Below are 17,895 nucleotides of genomic sequence, written 5' to 3'. Positions count from 1 at the left end.
TCCAGACCTGGTCCTGTAAAGCTGGCATCTGTTCCACGTAACTGGCGGTTGTGGCATCATAGCCCTTCTAGTAGCCATCTTCATATGAAGCCTTCTTGGTGCTGTCAATTTCAGATAAAGCTTGATTTAGGCTCTCTTCGGCAACTTGCAGCTTGCCTTTAGCACCATTAAAATCTGCCTTGGCTTTGTCTCTTTCTCTTTCAAGCCGAGCAACTGTCCGAAGAAGTCGAGTGTTGTCATTTAGCAACCTGATTTGTTCGGCCTCAGCTTCTTGGTACTTTTGCCCCATGGTTACCATTTTTTGAATAAACTGGCAAAAACAGCGAGTGGTGAGTGACAAGTGTAGCAGTATATGATATATGGTATACGAAATATACATGAAGACTTATATGAAAAGATTGAGTCACATTACCTTAATTCCATTAACAAGACCAGTAGACACCAGCCGATCAGGAGACGACAGAGACTCCTTTTGCAAATCAACAGGGAGCATTAAACCTTGGGCCAAGGCTAGAGCAGTCTCAGATGAACTAGCACTATCCCCAACATGGACAAGACGGTCTCCCCTAGTAAAAGAAGGAGTCCATGTCTGGGGGAGTACTTGAGCAGTTGGTGACACAGGGAGATGGGTTTCTGTATCAGCCTGTGGGACAGAATCAGCTGGGTCATCAGACCTCGGCCGTTTGTCCCGATGTGCGTTAGCAGCATCAAGGGAACCCTCCTCCCCCCGAGGAGAAGACGATGATCTTGCTGATCCCCCCCTATTGCGACGAGGTTGTGGGGGCGGAGCACCAGATGATGCTACCCTGTTGGTAGCACCTCGTCCTCGTGCGGGCACAGTAAGTAAGGAGCTGAGATTAAGAGGTTGACGGGTCATTGTACCTGGGTTACAAGGGGATCGAGAATAACCAGAAGAAGAAGACTGGCTGGTATCACGATATGCAATCAGCTGCTCGGATTGTTGTTGATTAGAGACTGATCCACGAGAAGATCTTCTGAGTCTCAAACGAGGAAGTGGCACGCCTTCTGAAATGGGAACTTCACCAGGTAGGCCAGCAACAGTAACCCCAGTTTGAAGTCTTGAGATACGTTCTTGAGGGGCAGTTGAGGTGGATGCAGCACTGGTACTGGGATGAGCAAGTCTTCTATCAATGACCCCTCTGTACGAAGGATCGTATCCCAGCAGTATATCAGCGTCTCGACCCCGACCAGCTGTTCGGGTTCCTGGTTCTCCTGTATACTTTAGTATCCTGTTAATGTCCCCTGCTCGGATGTAGCTCGGCTCACGTCTAGGACGTTTGTTAACGTTTTCAGCTGCAAGTTTCAAGTTGAAAAACCAATTTAGTTCATGAGAAAGCTACGAGAAAGCAGTAAATGAAGAAATTGCAAAAGATAAAAAGCAAGAGCATACGTGGATAACCCCATATGTGGGGGCAATGGAGCCCTATCACTTGGCCATCTTCCCCTAAGGGCTCGAATGCTCCAGTCACATAGAGGAAGTCGATCTCGTGGTCACGAGCAGAATCTGGCAGATTGAGCATGAAGCGCTTTTCTGCCCTTCTAACTTTGAAATAGTAGGTATTATAGTCAGGGTTTAGTACAATACTGTACCACCACTGAATATCCCAAATTCCTAACTGGGTCCCCAGAATCCTATTCAAAGCTATTACACCCATTATCAGCCTAAAGACGTTTGTTGATACTTGCATGGGGGTGAGACGATACCAGTTTAGGATCTGACGGAGTAGTGGGTGAAGAGGAAATCGAACTCCACCTTCGACGATGGCAACAATGGGGATACACATTCGATCCCAGGAACCTCCGTCTCTATCTGCGCCCAGGGGGGCGAGTTCGAGACCAACGTTCTCTGGAACGTTATATTCCCTCCTAAATGCCGCCATGGCAGTAGGGGTCTCACATAATTTCCTAAATTTACTGGGTCTCAAAGGATTCTCACCATCGTCAGCCATGGGTATACTCAGGAAAGAAGAAAGACTGAAAAAGGGTGTAATTGAAACCCTAGAAAAACGACCCACGAATCTGAGAGTGAGATCTCAGAGGGAAGCCTAAGAAGACGAAATGGAGTAAGAACGAGAATCTTACAAGAATAATGTGACGATTCCCTTGAATGCAATTGAATTTGCAGGTGGCGGCAATGGCGGATAGCGGGATGCTTTCGCCTGGTTTCTAGAGAGAGAAGGAGTGCGTGTAAGTCTTTGGTAAAAACCCAAAGAGAGCTCTTTCAGGGGTTAAGGGGTGAGAGACGGAGACGAAACGTCTCCTCTCACACCGTTACAGGAAAAGTAACAGAAAGCAGAAACCGTTCTGACGCCGTTTCATAGAACGTCAGTTCGAAGTTAATGCTAGGCATACGAAAACGTGCCACGTGGAGTCGTTTTACCCCGAAATGATATAATGACATAGGCGCCAAAAGGCATCAATGAAGTATTGAAATTATGACTGCACCGGATCAAAAGAGTTTGGTCTAAGATAGAATTCTGTTTCTAAGCGTCATATATTACCCCCGAACAGTGGTAAATACATGAAGCTGGGGAGCAATTGTAGGGAGGTATTCCCGAGCAGATACATTTAGTTACCAAACACGTGATGTTTGGGAACTCGTGGTAAATACGACTGGACTTATCGCCGAGCAGTTCGGTGAACAGCGATATGGACCAGTGTTGTGAGAAGTCATGGCTATAAATAGACTGTTCGGTTATGATACAGCCGAACAGATGATGTAAAGAACCTAGCATGTGATACGAGTAATCACGGGTTGAAAGCAATGCAATCGATATCCGAATAAATGGTACGTGAGACCATAGTTTGAATATAGACAGGACAGTACGGGCTCAAGGACCGGTTACATGTGAGGTAATTGGTCCAAGCCGTCTGTTCGGCCATGAGACAGCCGAACAGAGAAGGAGCTCCAATTAAGAGTAGGAGCAGAGGGAATACTCTAGAAGATTCCAGAGTAGTCATGTCCCATAAAGGGATAAAGATCCCAAGAATATAGGATCTGAGAAAGATACCCAACGAGTATGGGATGTTCGGCTCTTAAAGGAAAAGAATCATAAAAGGACTCTTTTCCATAAACTGATAAAGGAAATGAGACTCCTTGATATCCTGGGTTTCCTATACGAGTTAGGAATCCTATGGCAATAAGGATGCTTGAACAGCAAGCATCCATAAATCTATAAATATGAGGTAAACCTAGAGGTAAAAGGTACGTAATACGTTGCATTATTATTGCTTTCCTACTGATAATTAGGACTGAGTTTTCTAGTACGTGATACTAACAAAGGCATCGGAGGGCCTTTGCCACGAGAGGCAAAGGTGCACTCACCCCCTGTCTATTTTGCAGATTAGGGTTCAGACGTCGAGCTAGGGTTCCGGTGAAGAGGCACGAATAAGCCGTTGCAATCCAGTTGATCCGAAGCGTCAATTGTTTTCATCCCCCTACATTTAGCATAATTAATTTAGTTAGTTAGTTTAAATTTGATTGCATTGCTTAGCCGAGGTGGTGGCATAACCCCTCGCATATTCTGTTTGCTGAGTTGAGGTGGCGGCATAGCCCCTCCTGTCTGGTAGTTTGTTGGTAGTTAGTTAGTATTTTTGCTTGTGTATGCGTGTTTACCGAAGCCCAATTTCAAATCGGCTTCATCGTTCTTCTTCGCTGCCAAGAATCCATAGCATTGCCAGGGCGTATCCTGCCCACTCTCCGCCTCGCAAACTAAATCGCAATCGCAAAGGCCCAATGGCCGAAGAAAATCCAGTTCGTACTCTACGTGATTATCTGAATCCAGAACGGGCTCCTCAAGTATCTCTTATCGTTATTTCGACTCCGACCGCTGGGAATACATTTGAATTCAAGGCTGAGTATCTACGGATAATACCAGAATTTCGGGGGCGAGAACTGGAGGATCCTTATTTGCATATCCGGGAGTTTGAGAATATTCTACATTCTTTCGTTATAGTTCCAGGGCAACTTGATCAAGCCCGCTTGAAGTTGTTCCCATTCACTCTTAAAGACAAGGCAAAACAATGGTTCAATTCTTTGAAGCCACAATCTTTGCGTAACTGGGGAGAAGTTCAGAATGCTTTCACCACTAAATTCTTTCCAACCAGCAAGACGAAGTTACTTATCGATCAGATTCAATGTTTCAAGCAAAGGGATGGATAGACTTACCACAAGTATTGTGAGCGATACAAGGACTTGCTTATGTCGGTTCCTCATCACAACCTTCCGTCGTATCTCAGAGTCAGCTATTTCTACACAGGGTGTTCTCAAGAGAGTAAACAGCTTCTGGATATTATGGGTGGAGGTGATTTTATGGGAAAGACACCGGAGGATGCTTGGGATTACTATGAGTCACTAGCTGAGAAGACCCAGTCTTGGCAATTTGCAGATCCAGGAGATAGAGCGATGTTCAATCAAGGTCCTACAGGTTCAGGAAAATTCTCTATTGCGGAGCATACAGCTTTTGAAACTCGATTGGAGGAGATTGCTCGAAAACTTGACAAGTTGGAATTAAAGAGTGCTCAATCTCAAGAAGTGAGAGCAGTGCGCTAAGTGGAGGAAGTTTGTGTTATTTGTGAGATTGTGGGCCATTCTACTGAAGTGTGCCCCAATATTCCTGCTCTTAAGAACGTGATTAATGGGATTGCTCCAGAAGAAGTACATGCAGTGCAACGTTTTGACCCTTATTCTCAATCTTATAATCTGGGGATAAGGCAACATCCGGCTTTCCGTAGGAGTCAACCTATTGAGGGGGGTTCTTCTCAAGCTCCACCGCAAGCTCCTCAAATGCCTTGGAAGCAACCTCAAAATGCTTTCTGTTTCCCTCAAGCTTAAGGTCCGCCAGGTTTTGCTCCTTCTGCTCCATTCCCACATCCAAACCAATTTCAGCAAGCACCAGCACAGTTTCAACAACCACCAAAGCATTCTTGGGAAGATCAATTTAGTGCTCTCTTGCAAGGTCAAACTGCTATCAACGAGCAACAAACTCAGATGATGAATGATATTAGAAATCAATTGGGAAAGTTGACAACTACCGTGGGTATGCTTCAGCAAGAGAAGGGGAAGTTTCCAACGCAACCTCAACCCAACCCGCAAACGACGTCTACTCCGCCAAATTCTCAAGGTCTCCACTTTGCTAGCTCTTCGGTGACTTTCCCTGAGCAAGTAAAGGCTATTATTTCACTTCGAAGGGGAAAGACAGTTGACAATCAAGTGGTGATGCCTCCAGAACCATCTTATTTGCCTCCTCCTATTGATCGTTCAATTCCAACATCAACCCTTGGGGAATCTCCCAAGGAGGCAAGCAAAGAGGTTTCAAAGGAAAATGGTAATGGTAAGGGTAAGGTGAAGGAACAAAGTGTACCGGACCCTCAAGTTATTCCAACACCGGCTCCGTTCCCTAATCGTTTGAAGGCTTTGGCGAAACCAAATTTGAATGCGGAGTTGCATGAGTTATTCAATCAAGTGAAGATTAACATTCCTCTTATGGATGCAATTAAGCAGATTCCGTCATATGCCAAGTTTCTTAAAGATCTATGCACTCGGAAGCGCAAGCTTAATGTTCAAAAGAAGATATTCCTTACTGAGCAAGTGAGTTCCATCATCCAGACGAATATCGCGCTAAGTACAAGGATCCGGGGAGCCCTACTATCGCTGTCACAATTGGAGGAAAGCGTATCGAACAAGCCTATCACGCCCTCGATTTTTAACTAATAATGATAATAACTTTAAAAAGGAAAACCATCGCGGTATACTTATAATAACCCAAAAGACTTTCTCATATTCATTTATTGAGTACGATCCAGTTCGAAAGATTACAACAATGGCACTCCGGCCCCAGAGTTCCAAAGTTTAGACAAAGATAAGTTAAATAATTACAATACTTTTGAACCAAGGATTTAAATGAAAATTACAATTTATGTCTTCTCAAAAGAGTTTACAAAGATATCTGAGTTGTTTCCTTGATGTCACTTTCAAAAGGATGAGATGATATGCACGCCAAGTACTCCATGCTAATACTCTTGAGTTGTACCTGAAAGAATGATAGGTTTGAGCAAAACACATGCCCAGTAGGAAAATCTCTACACACTTTATATGCAAATGAGGAGATTTGAACATAAAAGAATGAAGTCGGAGACAATGATAGAGAATGCAACCATCGTAACTTCACGAGGGAACTTAAGAATTCAAGGGACACTTCACTGGTCATTCATCGATCGACTAGCCATCTTTTTCGTGTTCTTATTGACCAATTTCAGTTTGTACACTTCTGCCGTTATTAGCTTACATTCCGGGTCTTAAGGACCCCGTACATCTCTTATGGACTTCCAATATGAGCTCAAGTAGTTCTTCTTCAATTAACATACCGAATAGTGAGCTTAAGAACTCTTCCGGGTCTTAGGGCCCCATATACCAATAATATCTTTCCGGGTGCTTGAGACCCCGTACATCCGTTCTACATTCCGGGTACTCATGACCCCGTATGCCAATTTAAGTTCCGGGTATCAAGACCCCGTACATCTAATTCAAGTTCCGGGTATTAAGACCCCGTATGCCAATTCAAATTCCGGGTATCAAGACCCCGTATGCCAATTACCACTCATCTGTATTACCTTTCGTCTTATGTGTTTCTTATATTCTGATTTCGCGACTGTCGATAAAGGGAGATTGATTTTAAGTGACAGTCCGCATACCAATTCATATTTCCATTTTATTTCCAAACTTGTTATCTTCGTACGATATGGCATCAAGTGTCAAATTCTCGCATTTGCGTCTCATGATCTATCCATCCTCCTATCTAACATTCAATCTTATCAACACCCACATTTAGCTCAAGCATGATCACTCCGTCTATCTTAGCATCTCACATTACCACTAATAGTTAAACAAACGCATCAACAAAGCATTAGGACGATAATTTATTCCATTTGATATTTGTGCTCAACGCGACGAGAACCAATGAATGAGGATGACCAAGGGATCAGTAGAGTGCGAGAGACTATGTCTGGAAGTGGTTTAGAATAGTTAGAAGTGATCGGAAACCAAAACGGTGAAAAATGAAGCAAAACAGTAAATGCTGGAGATAAGCAACAGGTATCGATACCAAGGCCAAAGATATCGATACCTTTTGGTTAAAAATCATTCCAGACGCAAGGGTATCGATAACTATGACAATGGGTATCGATAACAAGTAAATTTTTGGCTTTTAGAGCACAGAGGTATCGATAACTATACTGAGGGTATCGATAACAATGGGTTTTCTGGGCTTGGTAATGCAAGGGTATCGATAACAGATGCAAAGGTTATCAATAACAAGGCTGTTCGAGCAGAATTCTCAGCAGACTTTCATGGGGTTTTCAACAACAAACACATCAACAACCACATCAACGATCCAAAGCACGATTTCATGCACAAAACCAACTCAAGAACATATATAGAGAGAGAGAGATCCCTACCTCAAGTGCTATAGCTGAAATCAAATGATTACCCAAGCCCTAGAACTTCAAACCCCGAACCGAGCCGAATACGAGTCACCGAGCTCCTACGAATGCAATACGAGCTCCAATACATGCAAGGATGAAAGATTGGAAGGTGTATTGTATGGGTTTTGAGCTTTGGTGGTGGAATGAGTGAGAGAGAGTGAGAAGCCGAGAGGGAGGGAGAGAGAGTCGAACGGGAGGGAGAGAGTGAGAGGAGGACTTTTTATCCCCTACACACACACTCACCCTATATATACTAACATATACACTAATCATACTTGCACCCCCTCAACTTCCAATTCCATCACTCAAACCCCAAATCAAACAAGCTTAGTAAATTTCGCACTTTCCCCAATTTTTAACATTTGTAAACCTTTAAATAAATCCGAAAAATACGGGTCCTTACAAAGCCTTACTCGATATTGGTGCTAGCGTTAATCTACTTTCGTACTCTGTTTATCAAGAGCTTGGGTTGGGGGAGATGAAGCCTACTCGTGTCACACTCCAGTTGGCAGATCGAAGTGTTCGTGTTCCAAGGGAAGTAGTGGAAGATGTTCTAGTCCAAGTTGATCAGTTTGTTTATCTGGTGGATTTTGTCATTCTTGACACCAATCCGACCGACTCTTCTGCTGCTTCTACTCCAGTAATTCTTGGAAGACCTTTTCTAGCCACGGCGGATGCAATCATCAACTGTCGAAACAGACTTCTTAATATGACTTTCGGTAACATGAAGATGGAGGTCAATGTTTTTAATGTGGGCAGTCAAATGGGGGATGACGAGAATATACATGAAGTGAGCCTTATTGATACTCTTGTGGAAGAACATGTGGACGAGTTGCTCTATAGTGATCCTTTGGAAGTTGCCCTTACAGCCGAAGAGGCTGAATTTCTCGAATCTTCTGACGTTAGTTATTTGTATTCCTTGCTCAAAGACGGGGATGAAGCTTATGCTCTGAACGCTTGGACCCCAAAATTTGAAGAGTTTGAAGAACTACCTTCGATAGAGAAGAAGGTTCTTCCCTCTCCTGTAGATCCTCCTCTATATGATGATCCAGGGGGGAAGCGCCTCACCGCTAAAGTTATCCTTTCCGATCTCTTGTATCTTGATTCTTCCCCAGAGGAATTACTCCTTGCTCACGAGATGAACATGCTTGAAACATCAGGCGTCTACTATGAAGATCCATTGGCAAAATCTCTCACCACTAAGGAAATGGATGCCGAAGTGGATTACTTGTATTCGTTGTTGACTAAACAAGATGCTTATGGACCAATCTTTGAAGAGTTGGCAACCATGGAAGCTGCAATTGTCCCTTCAAATCCTCTGTGCCTTAATCTTCTCACCGCTAAAGAGATGGATGCTGAGGTAGATTTCTCATACTCTTTGATAGAAAAACAAGATCCATGTGAATCTATTCTTGAGAAGTTGCCAATCATAGAACATATTGATTTTCTTGGTGTTGATAATTTTCTTGTAGTTTGTCATCCTTATATTGTATATTTTGTCAACAAATTGAAAATTGATTTGATTAGGGCTATGCACTTGGTGGAACTTAAGTTTTTAAAACGAATTCGGCAATTGCTTTACTCAAAGTACCTTATCTTATGGCATGGTCGAGTTCAATTTTTGGCAAAGTGTGTAGCTTGGAGTGCTCTGTTTCTTTTAATAGTTATTAATGGCATGCTAAATGTTCGTAGTTCTCGTGTGGCTGAACACTCTTTTGCTTTCTCTCTTTTCTGTTTCTCTCTCAACGGTCTAGTATAGCCACCCATTTTTTACCCCATCGGTAGGGAATGGGAAGAAAAGTATGACTCGTATGATCGCGCGATGATCGGGTGGTGCATTTCATTATGTGTTGCATGTTTTAATTTGTTCTTTGCATTTTCTTTATGTTCTGTCTTTTAATTTTGGTTTGGTTTGAAGCCGGATAACACGGACCGGTGTTTCTAATGTCATTTGTTTTGTGGAAAGCCGTCCTCTTAAGTCTTTTGCAGGGTTTACGTGCTACCACACCAGCCTTGGTGGTTTGGACCTAAAGCCGGAGTGAGTGAGGCGTTCAGGAGCCCTAAGCATGGGTGCGGCTAAGCGCCGCGGTTGTTAGTCCGATAAAGCTTTGGATATGGCCCTGTGTGACTAGCTGTGGTTCCAAGTTGGTAAAACCGAAGGAGTAAACCCTGGAAGCATCTAATTTGGCTGGAGCAAAACATTGACATGAAATCCTCCAACTTGGTCGAGGTATTTAGGGGTTGACATTCCCCTTGGACGGTACATTCGCGCACTCTTCCTTTTTTCGCTCTTGATTCTTAATGCTGTGAGGGCATAGCATCGCTTTAAGTTGAGGGGAGGGGTTAGCTTATGTGCTATTTGTTTGCATTTTTGAGAAATTCTCTTTTGAAAAATCCAAAAAATAATAGAAATTGAAAAACCAAAAAATTGAGAAAATTGAAAATTTTCAAAAATAAATAAAACTTTTTACTTGCAATTTCTTCCTTTTGTCATAGTTTTTAGTTTTGTTCATGACTTATTGCATGCTCAATCGTTGTTAGTTAGCAAGAATTCGTAGCAATCCTAAGAACTTTTGTGTTTTTTTAATTTGCATGTTGAGTTGAAAATTGAATGGTTTAAGTGTTGAGTAAGTTTTTGAGCAAGTTTTGGCCCATATCCCCACCATTCAATAAACATACTTGTAGTTAGGTGAATAATTGCATGTCCATGTCTAATAGTGTTTAAATGTCGATTTTCAATCATTTTGGAATCCAAAGCGCACTTAGGAAAGGATACAAGGCATTTTTTGCATAATCATACCACATATGAGTCACCTTGTCCTATTTTGCATCCTGTTATTCTCCCATTCTTTGCTTAGCCTAGGCGACCAGTTGTTTGGAGGGTTGTTTGGTTGAATGCTCATTGCTTAAAATGTGTTTTGGGGGTGATTGGATGAAGATTTGGAAGTTCGGGGGTTCAAATTGAAGAGAAGGCAGAATTCTGGGTTAAAGTCGGCATCGATGGGATAAAAAAGTTTACATCGATGCCGATGTAGTTATTCCCCTGGGCAGTTAAGGCAAACGGCATCGATGGAGTGCATTATTTTACATCGCTACTGAGTGATCTAAGCAGGCAGCTAACAGCAATGGCATCGATGGGATTCAAGGATTTACATCGATGCCGAACGACTTTCAGCAACAGATCAGTTCCAATTTCGTCAGAAACCAAAACAAACTCCTTCTCAATCTTCTAAACCCGACTGCTCTCTCTCTTTCCTCCATTGAAACTTCCAAAACCCTAACCTAAACTTCAAATTAACCCACTAAATCCTCCATATTTCCACAGAAAACTTCCAAATTCTTCATCTTCTTCAAGAATACTCAAGATTTCTCCACCTATTTCAAGATTTCAGTCCAAAAAAGAGGTAAACCCAATTTCTCCTTTTTAAATCCGAAATTTTCTTATTTTTCCACATAAATCCCTAATATTTTTTTTTTTGTTTTCCACCTATATATCCAACCCCCACCTATATTTTACCCTCCAAATCATCCTTTCCAACCCAAAATCAAAAACCCTAAAAAACCCTAGCCAAAAATCCGAAAATACAAAAAATACAACCCTAGCCTTTTTCAACCTACAATGCCGAGAATCAAGCAAACCGCGTACCGTGCTCCTCCTTCTCAATCAGAAATCGAGGAGGTGGATGACTTTATGGCTGAGAGTGAGGAAGAAAATCAGCCCGCGGAGGCTTCAGGATCTAGGAGTAAGAGGAGGAGACGGACTCCGGGTCAGATTGCAGCGGATAAGAGGAGGGTTTGGGAGGATTGTTTTACGGGCAGAAAGTTTAAAAACGAGAGGCAAGTGGATGCTACGGCTTTGCCCGATGATCACACTGGGCTTCGGTACATCATGAGAAAAGGTTTGAATTTCTGGACTGAGCAGTTACTTGGATATAATAAGAATGCCGTTATTGAATTTTATAAGTTCATGATTATTCCTGAGGGTGATTGGGAAAGTGACCCGGCTGTTGGAATTGTTTCGAGAGTAGGAGGAATAGATATTGTGATTACTCCTAATGATATTGCTGCATATTTAAAAATTCAAAGGCCCCCTCCTGAATCTGTGAACTACCCTAGGAAGGATGAATTGATTGATTTGCAGGTTGTGAATGAGACTTTGTATAGTGACCCCGCTTTGGCTTCATTACCCCATGTGCCCGGAAATTTCAAAGCAAGCTTTAGATTTCTAAATAAAGTGATTCATTATAATCTTTACCCCCGAGGCTCAGAGAGTAGACCAACCAGGAAAAACGGAGAAATTTTGTTTGCATTTACAGCTAATGATTTGATAGTTGATTGGGCTATGTTCATCTTTACTCAGCTGCGTGATTTTAGGGTCAATACTCTGATTACTGCCAATATGCCCTTCCCTTTTATGATTACTAGTTTGTGTAAGGAGAAAGGAGTTAGGGGGCAGCTTATGAGCATTTGGAAGAACTCTCTCCGGGGCCTATAGATGACACATTTGATGTGAAGAGCTCATCTCAGATTCACACTGCTATGGGTAAACAGGCGAGAAAGGGGGATTATTTGACTACGATGCCATCAAGGAAGGAGAAACAGAGGTCTTGGATCAAGAAGTTGTTTTGTCAAGGGGTGTCAATAATTAACTCTCAAAGGATGGAAAAGGCTGAAAGAAGAAAGATGATGAGGGAACAGGAAGCACAGAGGAGAGAGATAGCCTGGCAGACATCGATTCTGGAGCAGCAGCATGGGGTGAAGTATGTCCCCGAGCTGGTTGATGAGGGGGAAGTGAGTGATGACTTTACAGGGTACGAAAGTGAGGAATTGGCTGATTGATGATGACTTGCTGATAAGATGATGTGGTGACTTGTGGTGGTAATCCGATAGAGAGTCGGTGATTTTAGAAATTGTCCTTACTTGGTCGGGGTCTTGGTTGGTTGACATGCCAACTATTCTATCCTTTTATTTTGTTGCATTTCCATTTCGTAGTATAACTTTGCACATTGTTAGTTAGTAGTTGGTTTATTGGTTTGGCCGGTTTGGCCTTGACTTGGTTCATTTCATATGTTGGCGGCGGTCACTCGGGTAGTTAACCAAGCTAGAAATAGACCGTCGCCCATTTTTGCTAATCCGTTCTTTGTAACCAAGGTCATTACAAGCTGAAAAAGACCTTAGTTGATCTTTTGTGCGCATGGATTCCATTTTGATTGATTGTCTGATAGTTGCATAACTAGTTAATGGCATGCTTTCCTTTCATTATCCAACTTTCATCTGTTAGTTGCTAATTCTGTTGAATAAAGTGCTTCTTTGTTTAAGGCATGGCATTTCTTGTTCACTGTTGCCTGTTTGTCAAGCACTTGTTCGGTGGATATGGTTTAGTTTGAATTCACAAGATTTGTGTCCCGTATCCTCCCATTGTTCGAGGACACAAACCTTTTTAGCTTGCTCTTTAACTTGCTTGATACTTAGCCTGCTTAGTTGGATGCTGAAAATGTGAGTTGTAGAAATGAAATAAAGAGCTGAATTGTTGAACTCTTGCTAGGTTACAGAATTGAGCATGTTCTAAGTTGCGAATTCGGAAGGATTGCATAGTTGCTAGTTTTCTAATTTTCTGCATTTTGTTCGCTAGGGACTAGCAAACCTTAAGTTGGGGGGTGTGATAAGCACCCGAGAATGTAATGTAGGGTGCGCTAGTGTTTAGTCTTAGTTTAATTTAAGTACTAATTAGCTATTGTTAATGATATTTGCTTGTAGAGTGTTTTAGTTCTGTTTTGTAGGTGAATTGCCAAAGAAAGGAATTTTTAAGGCCAAGGCAGAAGCAAACCAAGATCAAGCAGAATTGCCAAGGCAGAAGTGACCCGACGGCTAGGAGTGCCAAGGCAAGGCAGAGAAAAGCCAAGGCAGAGGTTAACGGCCAAAAGCACGAGCTATTGAGCTCGGCATCGATGTAAAGGGAGAAGACCCATCGATGCCGAGGCAATTAGTGGAATTGGGCAAGGCAGCTCGGCATCGATGTAAGGTTTTATGGTCCATCGATGCCGAAGCCCATAGCAGCACAATCTAAGCCCTTCTCCATCGATGCCGAGGGCCTTAGGGGCGAATTTTCAGAGCATCTTGGGAATATTCCAGGCGCGGATCTTCAGAATATAAAAAATCTTATGTCATTTTTTGTAAAACCAAGTAGAATAGATTCAAGTAGTACATTTTCTAGATCTAGATTAGATTTCATTGCAATTCAAATTGTTCTTGAGTGTTCTTCATTTTCAGCTTTGAATATTTTAATTTGTGCCTTTAGTTGTTAGTTTTTGATATTGTCGCTTTAATTAAAGTTGTTTCTTTACTCCCGATCTATCTTAATCTCTAGTTTATTTCAAGTCTTGTTATTTCATTATGCTAAGTAGATTTTCACTTGCTCCTATCTCAATAGATATGGGTGAGTAGTTTTCCAAGGTTAGGTCATGGGGTGATTAGCACCTCATGGCTCAAGTAGAATTACGATTTTCACCATAAAGTTTAAACCTTTGGATTGGATCATTGATGTGGGGTTCGGATTTATTTGTCAAATCGCTAAGGTGTTAATCTCCTTGATCATGTGTAGGTAGGAGCATCGCCTACCTACCACACATGATACTTGGGGCTTTGACGCACGAGGCATTTGCTAAATAGATTTTAGAGCTAGCTTGGTGATCGAGCCATTCTATTTTCCGATTCGGAAACCTTAATTGTGTATCCTGAATTGCGTATTTGGGTGAGAAATGCAATTTTAATTGTAGTCGTGAGTGTTAGTAATTCCTAGACCTAACCTGTCTTTTATCTTAGTTTATTAGCTTTTCAATTTAGCCCCTTTTAATTTCCACTACGCGCGTAAAACCAAGTTGGCTGTCTAAAAGCCGAAAGCCCTTACTTGCATCTACAAATCCAGCAAAGCCGTATTAATTATTCCCTTGGGTACGATCCCGGATTTTCGGATTATCATGCTTCAACTGACGTATTAGGCCCTACGTTTGGGGCATTATCTCTTATATCGGATCAAACGAAGCAACCACGTTGCATTGCATGTTAGAACCCAGTCCGGGCCTGAACTCCTTGGCCTGTGGATTGAGATTTAACTTGCCCCCCGAGTTTGATTTCCTTGGTTCAAGGGCTGTCTTCTTTAGTAAAGTCACTTGTCTTGGAAGAGGCTTTATTCTAGCCTCCTCAAGAGTTCTTTCAAAGAGAGGTTGTTTGTTGGGCAGAGTAGTTTGCTTTGGAGGCGGTTTGGTAACAGCCTCCTTGTATGTTTTCCCCACAGGGACTTGTTTCCTAGGTAAAGTCATTGGAGGAAGCTCAATGATTGCCTCTTCCACAGTCCTTTCCAAGGGTTTGTATACTTTCTTAGCCTTAGGCTTTTCAACCATAGACTCTTCTGTTGGGACTTCCACCTTCATGTTCCCCTTAGGATCATCTTCAATCATTGGGTCGTCCAACAACTCTGTCTCTTCCTTAGCCCTTCTAGCTGCTTGCCTAAATCGTTGGCGGCATCTCTTCTGAGATTTGGACAAAGGCGGAGGTTCAGAAGGAAACTTGGGATGTTCAATCTTGTGCCACTCATCTGGAGGAGTGACTGGAGGTCTCACAGCCCTTGGCTTATCCTTAGAAGGAGCGGTTATCCTCAAATTGTCCAGCTCTTCTTCAATCTCAACCAACCCTAGCTTAATTCGGTTGAACACAGATTCACGTACAACCCTTTTTCCCTTAGACCTGTATGGCTCCTTGGGACTGGATTCAACTCTTCCCATGATAATGCTCTTCAGGGTTGGCTGGTTAGGACTGGCATGGTGTCCACACTCTATGCATATCATGGAACAAATTGGCCTCTCTGGTGTCTTCACCCCTGTAGGTTTGGACCACCATGAATTCTGCTTGTCAAACCTCTTCACCCGTTCAGTCCTAAAATCCCCCTCATCATAATAAGGATCCTAGTACCTGCCCAGGCTAGACTTGCCTACTTTGGAAGGAGCTCTCAAACTTATCTTTTGCCTAGGAACAGCCCTAGGCATGCCTCTTATGTTGACAAAGACCATATTTGTACTCAGCCCTGAGGGAAATGGATTGCCATCTACCCCCATGGGTTGCTTGTCTTTCTCGAGAAATTTGAATTCTCCCTGCTCAATTTTGTCCTGGATATCATTTCTAAATACTATGCAATTATTAGTCGAATGACTCCAAGAGTTGTGGTACTTACAATACTCCTTGCCCTTCAGTTCTTCTGGGGTTGGAATCTTGTGACCAAAGGGCAGTTTGATTAACTTGTCGGCAATGAGTTGATCAAAGATAGCCTCAGCCCTGCCAACGTCAAAGGTATAGGCCCTGGTTGGCCTATTGAAAGTGTTCTGAATGGGCTGCTTCGTTGGTTCCATCTTGACAAAGGCCTTGCAAACATATGGCTTCTTGCTGATGATTACATCTAGGTCTGTGTCTGTTTCCACCGCAGCAACCTCGTAATTAGGGTCATGATAATACGTCCCCTTGGATGCTGTATTCCTGTCCTGCTCCTCCGCCAAGAGCCTTTCGTAATAATAAGCCTTGGAGGACAATTCAAACAATTCTTTGAATTCTGTCCCTTAGAACTTCTTTTTTATTTCAAAGCCTAGGCCGTTTAATGCTATGCGCACGTATTCGGCCTCTGAAAGGACAATATTGCATTTGAATCGAGCAGTCTTGAAACGTAAGAGATAGGACTCCACAGATTCAAGATGGCTTTGACGATAGCATGACAGGTCTGCCAACATCACTTCTGGTTCTACCCTATAGAACTACTGGTGGAACATTTCTTCTAACTGTGCCCAGGTTTGCACTGAGTTAGGTGGTAGATTGATGTACCAAGTAAAGGCTGTCCCAGTAAGAGAATTGGGAAAAAGCCTCAACTTTATAGCATCGATGGTCCCAACATCTCCACATTGAACTTGAAACCTGACGATGTGCTCCACTGTTGATTGCACGCTCTCTCCATTGAAGGTCTGGAACTCTGGGACTTTATAGCCCTTTGGGAAAGGAGTATTATGTACCTCTTTAGTATGACGCTTCCTGTACATTGGCTTTCTCAAAAGTCTGAAACCAGGTCCTAACTACTCCTGGAGCAGGTTTAGGACTTGATCCCATCCTACAAGCATGTCTGGCATAAGAGGTGGCTGTGGGTGTGCCTCTTGTGCCTGTTGAGTCTGGACAGAACTTGCCCCCCGAATATCATAGCTTTGAGGAGTATGAGTAACTCCTTTGTCTTTTCTAGAACCCTGACCTCCTTGCAGAGGCCTTTTATCTGTCTTGTCAGGTTTGAGTTGGTGTTCAACCAAAACAAACCTTTGGTTGTCATTTGCTGGAGGCGTCTGAGCTCTTCCAATCACAACTCCCTTCTCTTTTTGCCCCCCGAGTGCAGGGCTGTTAGATGAGGTAGCGTGATAAGATGTTTGAGGAGGGGGAGGTGCCCCCAGTAAGCCAGCTTGGTCTTGACCATTGCCATAAACACCAAACTGCGGAAAGCTCTGCTGTTGAGGAGCGAGCGATAGCCTCTCTGTAAGTGTAGCAACCATTTTGTTGACTGCTATGGTCAGAGGTTCCAAGGACTGAGTGAACGATTGCGAGATTGACTGCATAACGTTGTGGGAGATCTCACGTCCTGCTAAAAACATATAATTTTTGACGCCGTCAGTAGTGTCGCTAAGATCTTGAGCGCTGATCTGAGGACCAGCTCCCTCGAGTAATGACACGTCTCCCTCAGGACTCTGTGGTGGATCTGGGATGGGTGGATCCAGTTGCTGCTGTTGTTGTTGCGCCTTCTTGACCATGATAAAACCCTTAAACGATTAGGGTCCCACCAGGCGTGTCAAAAAGATGTTCGACTCCGAAGTGGCTCAAGGTCTGAGCGTGCGGGCATGCCAGGACTTGTCGCGTTCAACGTAAAGGACTAAGTGCCCCTTTTCTGACTTCGAATCTGTAAGAACAATTGTGTTGCAAACCTGAGGGCTGAATTGCAGTGTTGGTTCATGGTTTTGCCTCTACGAGCGAGGACTTAGTAATTTCCTAACCGTATAGGAAAATAAGTAACAACATAGGAATAACTTTATTATGTCGTGATAATAAAGTTGAGGGTACAAGAGAGATATAATAACTTTATTATATCGTAATAATAAAGTTGGGGGTACAAGAGAGATAGAAACCCGAATTACTTGAAGAAGTAACCGAGTGAATGTGAGAGAAGTGAGATAATTGCTTCGTTGGGAAGGCTTTGGTTTAAGCAATGAGCTTGATTGGTGTGTAGACCTTTTTCTTCTTGTCTTCTAGTATTTATAGGCAAGAGTCTTCATAGCTTTGCATGCAAACGGATTTGTTGTCCTCTCCTCATGATGCCAT

General features: G+C 42.9%; 1 protein-coding gene across 1 annotated transcript; it reads left to right on the top strand.

Annotated features, from left to right (window-relative positions):
* Positions 1-5,011: 5,011 nt before the first annotated feature.
* Positions 5,012-9,210, top strand: LOC131328561 (uncharacterized). The gene is made up of 5 exons (XM_058361494.1): positions 5,012-5,426; positions 6,304-6,393; positions 7,231-7,373; positions 7,967-8,863; positions 9,196-9,210. The coding sequence occupies exons 1-5, from the start codon at positions 5,012-5,014 to the stop codon at positions 9,208-9,210; spliced, it is 1,560 nt and encodes a 519-aa protein (XP_058217477.1).
* Positions 9,211-17,895: the final 8,685 nt, after the last annotated feature.

This window comes from Rhododendron vialii, chromosome 6a (assembly GCF_030253575.1).
Source record: "Rhododendron vialii isolate Sample 1 chromosome 6a, ASM3025357v1".
NCBI lineage: Eukaryota > Viridiplantae > Streptophyta > Magnoliopsida > Ericales > Ericaceae > Rhododendron > Rhododendron vialii.
The sequence above is the reverse complement of the archived record's forward strand: the minus strand, read 5'-3'. Positions and strand labels throughout refer to the sequence as shown.

What these genes read in the sequence shown, in the direction of transcription:
- LOC131328561 (XM_058361494.1), top strand. Translation starts at nt 5,012, where the DNA reads ATGATGAATGATATTAGAAATCAATTGGGAAAGTTGACAACTACCGTG. An exon ending in ACCGGCTCCGTTCCCTAATC is followed by an intron (nt 5,427 to 6,303) that starts GTTTGAAGGCTT and finishes TGCCGTTATTAG; the next exon opens with CTTACATTCCGGGTCTTAAG. An exon ending in TCTCAGCAGACTTTCATGGG is followed by an intron (nt 7,374 to 7,966) that starts GTTTTCAACAAC and finishes GTTTATCAAGAG; the next exon opens with CTTGGGTTGGGGGAGATGAA.